The sequence below is a fragment of the Oryx dammah genome, unplaced genomic scaffold, assembly GCF_014754425.2.
Source record: "Oryx dammah isolate SB20612 unplaced genomic scaffold, SCBI_Odam_1.1 HiC_scaffold_12, whole genome shotgun sequence".
In the NCBI taxonomy this organism is placed as follows: Eukaryota; Metazoa; Chordata; class Mammalia; order Artiodactyla; family Bovidae; genus Oryx; species Oryx dammah.
The window spans coordinates 68687950-68700661 of NW_024070196.1; the positions used below are offsets into that span (position 1 = coordinate 68687950).

The window sequence follows — 12712 nt, forward strand, 5'->3', positions numbered from 1 at the left end:
AATTGTGGTGTTGGAGAAGACTCTTGAGAGTCCCTTGGACTGCAAGGAGATCCACCCAGTCCATTCTGAAGGAGATCAGCCCTGGGATTTCTTTGGAAGGAATGATGCTAAAGCTGAAACTCCAGTACTTTGGCCACCTCATGAGAAGAGTTGACTCATTGGAAAAGACTTTGATGCTGGGAGGGATTGGGGGCAGGAGAAGGGGACGACAGAGGATGAGATGGCTGGATGGCATCACTGACTCAATGGACCTGAATCTGAGTGAACTCCGGGAGTTGGTGATGGACAGGGAGGCCTGGCGTGCTGCGATTCATGGGGTCGCAAAGAGTCGGACAGGCCTGAGCGACTGAACTGAACTGAACTGCAGCCATCCTGCACTCTGACCACCAGAGGGCGCCATGGACCGAGCTAAGCGCTCCCCTTTGCGGTCTCGTTCCTCCAGACAGGTTGCTGTCATCAAGGGCTTGCCAGTCAGACAACAAGGCTAGGGGTGAACCGTGCCCCAGGGGACAGGAGCTTCCACAGAGGAGGAAGCTGTCAGCAAAGGGGCTCATTCACAGCGGGCCGTGGGCACCTGTGATCCTTGCACACTTGGACTCCAGAGCTCAGAGAGGAGTTCCGAGCTTGGAATTCCGATCAGTCTGTCCTGCTTCTGGAGTGTGCTGTTTACCCGGCCCTGAGCTCAGAGAGCAGCCCGTCTGTTCCGATGGGAAAGCCAAGACCTAGGCAGGGGCAAAAGCTTAGTGGCAGCTGCTCTGGCTCCCGGCCCACCTACAGCTGTCTGTCCTGCCAGCGGGGGCAGAGGGTGGACCCCAGGAAAGTTCAGCTATGAGTCAGCTCTGAGGGCCCAGGGGATGAGACATAGAGCGGCCGGCGGCACCCTGCTTCTGCAGCTGCGGGTGGCCGTGGCCGTGGTGATTCAGCTTCCCTCTGCCTGCCTGGAGGGGGCCGGCCCCGGGCTGGGAGACGGAGGAGGGGTTGGGGTTAAGGAACGGGGGAGGGGCATTAAGGGGCCCGGTGGGCCAGTTCTTCTGGATGCTGAGGTCCCACGGGATAACTGTGGCCAGAGATTAGGTGGTCCCGAGACTGGACTAGGTTGGAGTCTGCTGCGGGGTTGGGGGGTCCTTGAAGATGGAATCTCCTGAGAGGTTAGGAGTTTTTCATCAAGAAGATACCCCTCTGTGTTCGTCTCTATGGGGGGGCTTGCCTTGGCGCTAGGTGGGGCGCGGCCTGATACCGCACGGATGCGGGGAGGAGGACAGACAGGCTGAGCACTCCGGCTGGGGCGGGGGGTGGTCTGCGGGCGGCGTGGGGGCGGGGCGAGACGGCCCTCCGGGGGCGGGGCCTGACCCGAGGGGGCGCCCCCGGGCTCGGCCTAGTTTTCCGGGCGGGGCGCGCGGGGCGGCCGCGGAGGCGGGGCCTAGAGTGCGGAGCCTCGCTCTCCGCCCGAGCCTGGCGGGAGCCACCGCCGCCGCGGCCGGAGCCGCCGGGAGCCGGAGCCACAGCGCAGGCCCTGCCGGAGCCGAGCTGAGCCGAACTCGCCGCCTGACCCCGGCCGGAGCGCGGGGCCGGCGCGTCTGCCCGCTGCTGGGCCTGGGCAGTGTCGGACGCAGCGAGCCGGACCCCCAGGCACCAACCCGGCTCGGGAGCCCGGATCGCCCCCCACCAGGCCTGGCGTGAACTAGCCGGAGGACCCGCGGAGTGGGCCGAAGAGAGAGGGATGGAGGATTCCGTCTAAGCGTAGCGTGGGCACTCGGGCGGGAGGAGAGTGGAGACCTCGCCTGGCACGGGCAGAGGTGCCCGGCGCTTACTAGGCCAGGCTCGAGCACCAGAGAGCCTGGCATCCCGGCTGAAGCGACCTGGGCTCTGGTCTCCCCGCGCCGAGGGCACCGCACAGCTTCTGGGACCTCCGCTGCCGCAGGCTGGGCGCCAGAGGCTGTGCCCGCACCTGCCTGAGACGGGGCGGGGCCAAGGTGGGGCTCTCTGGTGGCCCAGAGCTGGTCACCGGGGAGCTGGCCTCTTGCCGCGGCCCCACTGGTACCCATGTGCCGTTGCCCGCCGGAGCACCATGACGGCAGGATGACCTCTGCCGAGGCAGTGGCGGTAGCTGGCGGCGCTCGGTGGGCCGGGTCCGCCGAGTGGCCCCCTGACACCCCGCAGGCCCTTCGGCGGCCTGGCCGGGCCCGGGTGGCCGTGGCCGCGCTGGTGTGGCTGCTGGCGGGAGCCAGCATGTCGAGCCTCAACAAGTGGATTTTCACGGTGCACGGCTTCGGGCGGCCCCTGCTGCTGTCGGCGCTGCACATGCTGGCGGCCGCGGGGGCCTGCCACCGGGGGGCGCGGCGCCCCTTGCCCGGGCAGACCCGCCGCCAGGTGCTGCTGCTCAGCCTCACCTTCGGCGCCTCGATGGCTTGCGGCAACGTGGGCCTGAGCGCCGTGCCCCTGGACCTGGCACAGCTGGCCACCACCACCACGCCGCTCATCACGCTGGCCCTGTCCGCGCTGCTGCTCGGCCGGCGCCACCACCCGCTGCAGTTCGCGGCCATGGGTCCACTCTGCCTGGGGGCCGCTTGCAGCCTGGCGGGAGAGCTCCGGACGCCCCCGGCTGGCTGCGGTTTCCTGCTGGCGGCTACCTGCCTCCGTGGCCTCAAGTCCATTCAGCAGAGTGAGTAACCTAAGTCACTGGTTGAGGAGGTGGGGACCCGGGTGGGACTGTGGGAGTGTGGCCTGGGGAACCCTATGAGGAAATATGGCCGCTATCCCATTTTACTGATGACCAAACTGAGGCATGTGGCTTTGGAAGAGGCAGCAACTGAGGCTCAGAAAGGGCCAACTGCTCAGTGATTCCCAGGCCTCAAACTTAGGCTCTAAAGGCCCAGCTGGTTTTGTCCCCATTTGACACGTAGAGGGGCTTGCCCTGGGCCATGTAAGTAGCCGAGGCGAGATTTGAACCCAGTCAGACTGTAAAGAATCTGCCTCCAATACAAGAGACCCAGGTCCAATCCCTGGGTGGGGAAGATCCTCTGGAGAAGGGCATGGCAACCCACTCCAGTATTCTTGCTTGGAAAGTCCTGTGGACGGAGGAGCCTGGCGGGCTACAGTCCATGGGGGTTCCAAAGAGTCGGGCACAACTGAGCGACTTTCACTTCACTCACGCAGAGTCCATGCCGTCCTAGTGATGTGGCATAAGACTGTGGACCCAGAGGGAGGCTTGACAGTGGGAACTGGTGGGAGAGAAAGAGGGCAAGATGGTAAACCAGGATTTGGAAGTGGAGCGGAGGGTGGGGCTTGCTAAGTCTGGGAAGGGGTGGTGTCTTCTGGGAACTGCAGTGTAACAGGCCCTATGCTAGGTGTTTACTTTGAGTTGTCATGGCAACCACTACTTTCATCCCCATTTTACAGATGATGGAACTGAGATCCAGAGAAATTCCTGATTTGCCCAGAGTCACACAGCTCCAAAGGACCAGAATCCTGGGCCATGTGACTCTGGACCTTAGCTCTGGTGGAAGGGGGTTGGGGGCTCTGGGCAGAGGGCAGGGTGGAGACTCCAAACCCAGACCCTGTGAAATCACTCTGCTGGAGGGAGGCGATCACTTTCCTGCCTGTCCTACTGAGGGTTCTTCGAGTCACAGCCCCCACCCTGTCTCTGCGCCTACTCAGGGTAGGGAGGCCTGCGTTCCAGCCACATGTGGGCTCATAATTCCTGGGTGACCTGGGGTGGATCTGGATCTTGTCTGGGCCTCAGTCTGCCTGTCTGGTGGAGGAGGTCAGAGTTGATAGAGTCCCAGGACTTTCTTGCTCTCCCTCCCTTGCGGCTCTGAGATCCTATGACCCAGGCCTGGAAGAGGGAAAGGGTTGCTCCAAGGGCACTAGGCTGGGGTTAGGGCAACCTGCAGCCAGGAAAGGTTGAAGTCAGAGCTCAGGCCTGCCCTGGAATCAGGACCCAGAGGCCCTGTCCCCGTATTCTAGGGCCCTGAGGCAGGGCCAAAGCCCAGTTCTATTTTTGCCTTCAGGTTACTTGAGAGCTGGGGCCTGAGCTCTGGGCATGAGTCAGTGGGAAACTTGACCTTGTGCCCCGCCCTGAGCAAGGCCAGAAGGCCGGGAAGGTCCCAACCTAAGGCCCACACCACACCTGCTGAGGCCCAGCCTCCTCACCCGAGAAGAGCCCCGGCCAGCAGGAAAGGCTGTGGCCGGCCAGGCCTCGGGCAAACAGACCGGGGCTGGCAGGTGCCTGGCATCAGGCACCTTAGCCTCCTCGGCTCTGCCAGCTCCCTCCTTGTCGCCTGCCTGCCCCTGAGGCAGGGTGGATGCTGGCTCTGGGCTCCCACAGGGCCCTCTGCATCCCCCATCAGGACTCCATGTGCCTTGTATTGATATTATAGCCACTTGGTTACCTGTCTGCCTCCCACCAGGCAGGAGCTCCAAGAGGGCGTGGTTTAGCTTTGGGGCAGCTCCATGTCCCCAGCACTTGACTTGGGGCCTGGTGCAGGTAAAGTACCACTTAAACGGTGAATTTATTAATGGTCTGATGGAAGAATTGGTAGGCTGCTTAAGCTACTTGGCTCAGGATGCTAAGGAGAGAGCTTAGGAGGCTAACAGAGATGGGAGCCCAGCACAGAGGTGGGTCAGAACAGACTGGAGGGAAGGGATGAGGTGGGTTTTGGACAAGAGGTTACTACTCGCAGACTTTCCAAGAAAGTCACCAGGGCCAATTTAGACTAGAATGTGAGTGACTGACGCCAGCTCCTTTCCTGATGGCACACTCCAAGGGAGCAGAGGATGAAAGTCCAGGTCGAGGAGTACCCAGCAGCTTCCCTCCTTCCTGGGCCAGTTGCAGGCCTGGGGGGGACCGCACGTGGAGAGGAGTGATGCTACCTCTCCCCTCACAGAAAGGCTGGGAGATGGGGTGCCAGCGTGCTGAGACTTGTCCTCAGCCACACCCACCTGCATCAGGTTGACCCCATTCCCATCCGCTGAGCTCTCAGGCTGGTGGGGAGACACCCTCAGAGGGAGCGATCACAAAGCAGGGAAGAAATGCTAGAGCCAAGGTGGGCACAGCTGTGATTGGGATGGCTGCTTTTCGGGGAGACCAGAGAAGGCTGCCTGGGGGAGGAGGCAGGCAGTGGTGGTGACAGCCACGCCCTGACTATGGGTCCACGCTGCGCCCCGCTCTTCACACGGCCAAAGCAGGAAAGGGCATTCTGGGAGCGGGACACAAGCCCTGCCAGGACTCGGGTGTCAGCCAGCGGGGTTGCACGTAGGGGGTCATGACAGCCACCATGGGCAGCAGTTGCCCCTGGGCACAGGTCCTGCGCTCAGCACCTCACACGCCCCCGTGAGGGCATGTTGTTATTTTGCCCATGCTCCCGCGAGGGGACAGGCATAGAGAGAGGGTGACCTGTGTGACATCACACAGCTCGTGATGGAGCAGAGGTGGGATAAGCCCAAAGCCAACAGAACGGCGTCCAGAGGGTGTTACTCTGCATGTGGCTGAAATGGGGCGTGTTCAGATGATGAAACGGAAATGCCTTTGGAGGAGAAGTTGCAGTGCAGGGTTTGGGGTAAGCAGGCAGGGGAAGGGTCGCTGAGGAGGCCGGATGACAGGTCGGTGGGGTAACTGGCTCTTTTCCTGGGCTGGAGGGGACAGTGTGTGTGTGTGGGGGGGGGGCTGGATGGATTATAGAACAGGGGCACGGGGCCGAGCGGGGAAGTTAGAGCCTGCCTGCCTGGCTCTCAGTGAAATTCGCCAAAGGTGAAGTTCACCTGCAATCCTGACCACCTGCCAGTGATTGCACCTTGAACACGAAGGCCACAGGCAGCTCGTAACGGTGCTAAATTTGGAGCCGCGGAACAGGAGGCATTCCAGTTATCTGTTCATTTCTAGAAATGCTTGACAGGACTGTTGCCTAGAGAACAAAGCCAAAACATCAAAATGAAACCGAGAGAGAAATGAGATTTCCTAAGCATAGCCTCTGAGTAAGCGCCTCTGTGGTTCTTTGGAAAGTGTGTGTCAGAAAACACACTGAGGCTGAGAGAGCCCTGGGAGGGGCTGGGGGAGACCTTACTCATCTCTCTCCACGAAAACTTGGAGAAGGCACAAAACCGCCATTGCCTCTTTGCAAGTACTGTCATTTCAGCTCAGCCATGTGAGATTTTATGATGGGCCCTGCTTCCTTTGTGAACCAACTGGGTGGTAACGTGTACACACACACAGGCAGACATGTGCAAGATGCTAGGATGCCCTCTTGCCTTGCAAAGCCCAAGGTTTCCTCTGTGTCCTGGATTTGTCTTGACAAGCTCCAGCGTCCGTAGCAAAAGGTGCTAACTATCTGCGGTAAACTGTGAGTGACAGGGATTTGCCCTGGCGGTCCAGTGGTTAAGACTTCATCTTCCAATGCACGGGGGGTGCAGGTTCGATCCCTTGTTGGGGAACTAAGATCCCACATGCCTCTTGGCCAAGAAATCAAAACGTAAAACAGAAGCAATAGTGTAACAAATTCAATAAAGACTTTAAAAATGGTCCACATTAAAAAAAAATCTTAACAAAACAAAACACACCCACACTCACGTAGTGAGTGACAGCTGGGCCCAACAATGACCTCGTTGTTGTGTCTGTCATCCCAATGGTCACAAGTGATTGAACATGTGACTCAGATGGTTTTGAATATTTTCAAACTCTCTCTTGTAACGTAAAGGCCCACATAGCTAGTCCGTGGCAGAGCTAGGCGTGCTGGAGGGAGCAGTGTGGGAGCCACACCGTGGGGCTGGGAGTGCCAGAATGGCCGAGGCCAAGAAAGCACCCCGGGGGCCCCTTGGTTCAGCACCTTCAAAGCTGGTTACAAGTCCAGAATGTTCTTCTCCAGGGCCTGGGAAGCCCCTGAAGATTTTTTTTTTTCACATTTATTGATCAGTGGGATATCACAGATTATTGTTTTAGCTTGTGGGAGGAGTCAGTGATAACAGGCTTATTTCTCCTGTTTTTTTACGCTTACTGACTGAAGCTTACCTGATAAGGGCTTTATGTACATTATTTTAATCTGCATTTTATTGGGGCTTCCCAGGTGGCACTAGTGGTAAAGAACCCGACTGCCGATGCAGGGGACACGGGAGAGACTTGGGTTCTATCCCTGGGTCGGGAAGATCCCCTGGGGAAGGGCAGGGCAGCACATTCCAGTCTTCCTGCCTAGAGAATCCCAGGGACAGAAGAGCCTGGCGGGCTACAGTCCATGAGGTCGCAAAGAGTCGGACACGACTGAAGCGACGTAGCATGCACAAGGTTTTATTATCCCTGGACTCTGCAGGTGAGGAGACCTAGGCCTCCAGAGGTTAAGGGCCAGGTCACAGCTGGCCAGGAGCGGACCGGGTCACCACCCAGGTGGTCTGACCTTCCCGTTACAGAGCAGGAGCCCCTCGTTCTGCTGGAGGGGCTGGGGCAGGCTTCCTGGAGGTCGTGGCGGGCTGGCCTCGCGGGGGGTCGTCTGGCGCCCGGTGCTGACGGCTGTTGCCCTGGTTGCAGGTGCCCTGCTGCAGGAAGAGCGGCTGGACGCGGTGACCCTGCTGTACGCCACCTCGCTGCCCAGCTTCTGCCTGCTGGCCGGCGCCGCCCTGGTGCTGGAGGCCGGCGTGGCGCCGCCGCCCGCCCCCACCGACTCCCGCCTCTGGGCCTGTGTCCTGCTCAGCTGCCTCCTGTCCGTGCTCTACAACCTGGCCAGCTTCTCCCTGCTGGCCCTCACCTCGGCCCTCACGGTCCACGTCCTGGGCAACCTCACTGTCGTGGGCAACCTCGTCCTGTCCCGGCTGCTGTTCGGCAGCCGCCTCAGCACCCTCAGCTACGTGGGCGTGGCGCTCACCCTTTCTGGAATGTTCCTTTACCACAACTGCGAGTTCGTGGCCTCCTGGGCTACCTGCCGGGGCTTCCGGCGGAGGGACCAGCCTGGCAAGGGTCTCTGAGGCCTGAGAGAGCACAGGGACCACCCAGGACTGCCCCGGCCCGAATCCAGCCTTGGCCCATGGCCACGGGAGAGCAAGCAGCCGCTGGGGCCGTCAGGGGAGACGGATCTTCCTGCAGGGTCGCCCTGGAGGCTGCAGTGGGGTCTCCTAGAGCGCCTCGGCTCCTGTCCCTGCCTGCCTCTCATCACAGACCCCACTCACCACGGGATGGTGGGTCCAGGCACAGTCGCTGTGCTTGTCATACTTATGACGATTAGGGTCAAGTACTGCACTGAAAATTGCTGGCTAAGCTTGGAAAACCTCACCAGCGTTCTGACGGTGATGGTGGTGATGATGGCGATGATTCTCGGCGGTCGCACAATCCTTCCTCCAGGAAGTGGGGGAGGCAGCTAGGGGGCCCAGGGAAGGGCAGCTTTGCTACTGGGCTTCCCTGGGGAGCTGGGGGTCGTCTGTGCCAACTCCAGGCAGCTGCTGTGGCCTCAGCCCTGGGCCCCCCAGCGTTGGGTCTTCCGTCCTCAAATAAACTATTTTTGCTGGTACACCTGTGTCATTCCTCGGGGTAGCAGCCAGAGAAACACAGGCGCACCAGCCGCCCACCCAGAAACAAGGACCTGCTCCCGCCTTCACTGGGGCCTGGCCAGCCCCCCTATTGGCCCAGACCGCTGCTCTGAGCCCTCACGCCATCTTCCCACAGCCTCAGGGGGCATCTCTTAAAATACATGGATTCTGTGGCTCCACGCTGCTCGTGGGACGAGGTCAGGCCTAGCCCCGCGGCCTCTCCCCTCTCCCCTCCTTTGTCACTGTTCAGTTGATAAGTCATGTCCGACCCTTGGCGACCCCATGGACTGCAGCAAGCCAGCTCCTCCCTCCTCCACTATCTCCTGGAGCTTGCTCAAATTCATGTCCATTGAGTCGATGATGCCATCCAACCATCTCATCCTCTGTTGACCCCGTCTCCTCCTGCCCTCAATCTTTCCCAGCATCAGCGCCACCTTCAATCCATACCTGCTTCCATCAGGTACCCCGTGACACCCAGCCGCCCACTGGAGTTTCCGCACATGCTGGTCCCCGGTCTGTGGTCCTCCTCCTCCATCAGCTTCTCCCTTCTCATGGCTAAACCCTTGCCTGGGGGTGAAAACCCAAACTGTACAACTCTCCTCTAAAAGAAAAACCAGAAAAGAAGCCTGAGGAAGGAAAGGCCTGGGTGAGGGGCCGTGTCCAGGGCTGTGAGCACAGGGGTCAAGGAATGGGGTGGTCCCATGGCAGGAGGAGCAGGGGGGTGGGGGGTGGAGCATCTGGGGAGCTGGCCTGACCCAGCTGCCTCACTTCCCATCCTTCCCTTGGCTGTAGGCATTTCACTCCAGCCACCCACCTGTCTCCACTGCAGGCCCCCTGTTAAAAACCATAAGGTCCCTGCCTCGGTTAGAGACTCTGGGGACCTAATACCGCTCTGCCCGCCTCACTGTGTTTCCAGATCTGCAAAATGGGCTGGTGATCCCCGGGGAGGGGATTTCCACCGAGGACCTGGTGGGCAGGGCCAGGGGTGGAGGGGGACAATGGGGCCAGTGAGCTTGGTCCCTGGTGTGAGCTAGTCACCCATTCTCTCTGAGGCTCTAGGCGCATCTGGAAAATGGGAGGATGGGGTCTGGATCTTGGCCAGGCCGGGGCTGGGGTCTAGGGTGCCTGGGACTCAGAGATTATAATTCCTTCATGTGGCCAGAATTTGTGGTCAGGGCTACACGGAGGTTCGGGCCCAGGCTGGGGTCGGGGCAACGAGGGCCTGGGGAGCGCCTGGCACAGGCAGGACGGGTGCAGAGTTTCCTGCCCTGGCCTCTGTGCAGGCGGGTCTAGCGGAGGGGAAGTGGGCCTTGGCTGAGTCACTGGACACCCACCCTCCATGTGAGTCAGAGAAGCCACCAGCTCAGCCCTGTCCTGGTGTAGCCTGGATACCTCTGGGCTCCACCCTGAGGCTTGGCCAGATGGGACAGAGGATGGATGGTTTCCGGCAGGCAGGCCTCCCTAGTCCTCAGGACTCTTCCCCTTTTAAGGGGCCTCCTGCAGCTCTCTGGGCCCCGGGGAATGCTTGGCTTCAGAGTGAGCCTCCTGTCTGATCAAAGCCAGCCCCTGGAGGGGGTAGGGGGCAGGGGGGAGTTGGAGCCATGCTTGACCTGGGGACCACCCAGCATTGAGGTGTTTCCTTCAAAGTCAGAGGTACACCCCTCCTAATCACTCCCTGCTGGAGTGGGCACAGTGAACGCTGGCCTGGGAGTCAGAAAGCCTGGGGGTGTGTCCTGGTCCCCTTTCTCGCCGTCTGACCTGTTTGGTTTCCCCTGGCTTCACAGAGAACCTCACAGTGAGGGGCTCAGGAGGTGATTCCCATGGACAGCCCTCTAGGGTCTGCTTCTAACTTGTCCTGTTGCCTCCGGTGAGTCACTTGGCCTCCCCAGCCTCCCTCTTTGTACCCAGTCTTGGCTGGCAAGTCTTCTCGGGATGACAGATGTCGCCTTCCTTGGGGGCGGTTCCCTACCCCAGCCTTACCCACCCCACGCCAGTCAGGGTTGACAGCCACAGTTGAAGGTCACCCCAGCTCCCTGCACCTCTCCAGGAAGCGCTGCCAGCACATCCCGCTCTCAGAACTGGTTTGTCTCCGAGACGTCTGCTCACTGCCGTCTCCCCAGCACCAGCACATAACCTGCCATGGATGGAGTAGGCGGGAGATAACACCAGTCAAAAGCAACCTGGGTTCGAACCCCAGCCCTGGCATGCCTGAGCTGTGGGACCCTGGGCAGCGGTTTTCCCCTCCTGTGCCTCTTGTGTGTTAAGTGGGGGGATGGCGGGGGCAGAGCCTCAGGAGCCTGTCTGGCTCTGGGAGGCTGCAGGGGCTAATATGGGACAAGTGCTTAGTGATAGTGGCTGAGACTGGATGAAAAATGAACCAGTCGATCTAAGAAAGAAATGAGAGGTTTTATTTGCACTGAGTTTGAAGACTGTAACCCGGGAAGAGCATCTCAGAAAGCTCTGAGAATTGTTCTGCCCGTTAGGAGTAGGGTAACAGTTATGTAAGTATTTTTGAGACGGAGGGCTGTACATCAAATGACAGTTTACGTGATCCGGGTCTAAGCGTTGCCGTGGTGGATCATGTGACCCCCTTCCAAGTTTCAAGAAGGAGCATTATCTTTTGAGGCGTTGTCTCGATGCTGGGAGAAATGTTGCTCTTTGTAGCTGAGCAGGTGTTCCTGCTGGTGGGGTGTTCTGGCCGATGCATCCATGCAGATGCAGAATGCACAGTGTGGGGAGAGGGGAGGTCGAAAAGGCAGAGAAGAGTTTACTGTGTTGAGCTTTTTCCTGTCTTAACATAAGGCGTGAATTTTATTTCACAAACTTACTAGGTCCTTGAGCCATGTGAGCAGACTGGCTCACTCCAGGTGCCTCCCAATTCCTCTCCCAAGGCTTCCCGTGCTGTGCGCTCCCGCCTCGCAGGCTTCCCCTGCTCACCCAGGGCCCCAGGGCGTGCCCTCGGCCCGGCTCCCACCCCCTTGCCCTGCCTTGGAGGAAGCTGGCTCTGTGCTGGGCATCCTGCCATTGTAGATTCAGAACAAAGCGGCTGCCTTGTCTCAGCCCCAGCTGCCAGGGGGCCCCTGCCCAGCCTCCCCAGGGGGGCCTTGGATTCTCATTCCAGGGGGCCAGGGCAAACGAGGACTCTTGCTCCCGAATCAGCTCAGGGATGCCAGGAACCGACCATCATCACACTGTTCCTGCTCAGTGGTAAATACTTCCAGGAAATGACACAGAATACCGAGGCGTGCCATGGGAGGTTCCAATCGGGCAAGGACCATGATGGAACAATAAACACTTCTGGTAATGGCCTCCCAGGATCTCAGCTTCCATCTGTGCCCTCCTGACCGCCGTGGCCACCATGCTCCTCCTGCCTCCTCTGAACACCATCAGGCAGCTCTTGTTGCCTGGGCGGGGCACTTCTCTTTACATGCTGAAACTGTCTTTGGCGGAAGGACCCTTGTCCATGCTTCTTATGCTGTAGCCCAGCATCAAATCAGCTGAAGCGACCTTGCCAGTAGATGAACCAGCAACCCTTCGCACCTCTGCCAAGTCTCCCAGGTGGTCCAGTTCAGCCCTTATACATACAGAAAACGGAAGCCCCAAGAGATGGCCGCAGTCCATCCAGCTGCTGTACCGAAACGCCGTAGACAGGTGGCTTGTGAAAAACAGAAATGTATTGCTCCCAATAAATGCCGTGGACAGGCGGCCTGTCAACAACAGAAGTGTGTTGCTTCCAGTTCTGGAGGCTGCAAGTCTGAGACCAGGGTCTCAGCATGGTCAGGTGAGGGCCTGCTTCTGGGTCACAAGCTTCATTTATAAAGGTAATAATCCCATTCATGAGGGCTCCACTCTCATGACCTCACTGCCTAATTACCCCCAAAGGCCCCACCTCCCATCGTCAACATGTGAATTTCAGGAAGACACATTCAGGTTATAGCAACCATCTTGCACAGAGATGGAAGAGCAGGGCGCGGTCTTCACCTCCTAACTCTTGGGGTTCTGCCACTCCTTGCTCCCCAGTCTGCTGTGAACCACGGAGCCAGGGTGTGAGGTTATAAGGGTGCGTGGGGTCTGCCCGATTCACATGAGGTGTCTGCTGGGTGTTCCCCAACACCGACAGCAAAAATTTTCTTCTTCGGGGAAAAGGCATTACTGCTATTTTGCCAAAGGAAGTCTAGAAATATTTGTGGGCTTGGACCCTCTTGGG

The 12712-nt window shown here is 59.4% G+C and overlaps 2 protein-coding genes across 2 annotated transcripts in view; both read left to right on the forward strand.

The window, feature by feature from the left end:
- TCN2 (transcobalamin 2) overlaps window positions 1-11585 on the forward strand; it is a 32661-nt gene extending 21076 nt beyond the window's left edge. Inside the window, exons 10-11 of the transcript XR_005722991.1 lie at window positions 11447-11457; window positions 11549-11585. The gene's annotated coding sequence lies outside the window, so the exon portion shown is untranslated. The remainder of the gene's footprint in view (window positions 1-11446; window positions 11458-11548) is intronic.
- Window positions 325-8486, forward strand: SLC35E4 (solute carrier family 35 member E4). Its single transcript, XM_040251132.1, has 2 exons — window positions 325-2662; window positions 7514-8486. Exons 1-2 carry the CDS (start codon window positions 2044-2046, stop codon window positions 7945-7947), a joined length of 1053 nt encoding a protein of 350 aa, XP_040107066.1. The 5' UTR covers window positions 325-2043; the 3' UTR covers window positions 7948-8486.
- Window positions 11586-12712: the final 1127 nt, after the last annotated feature.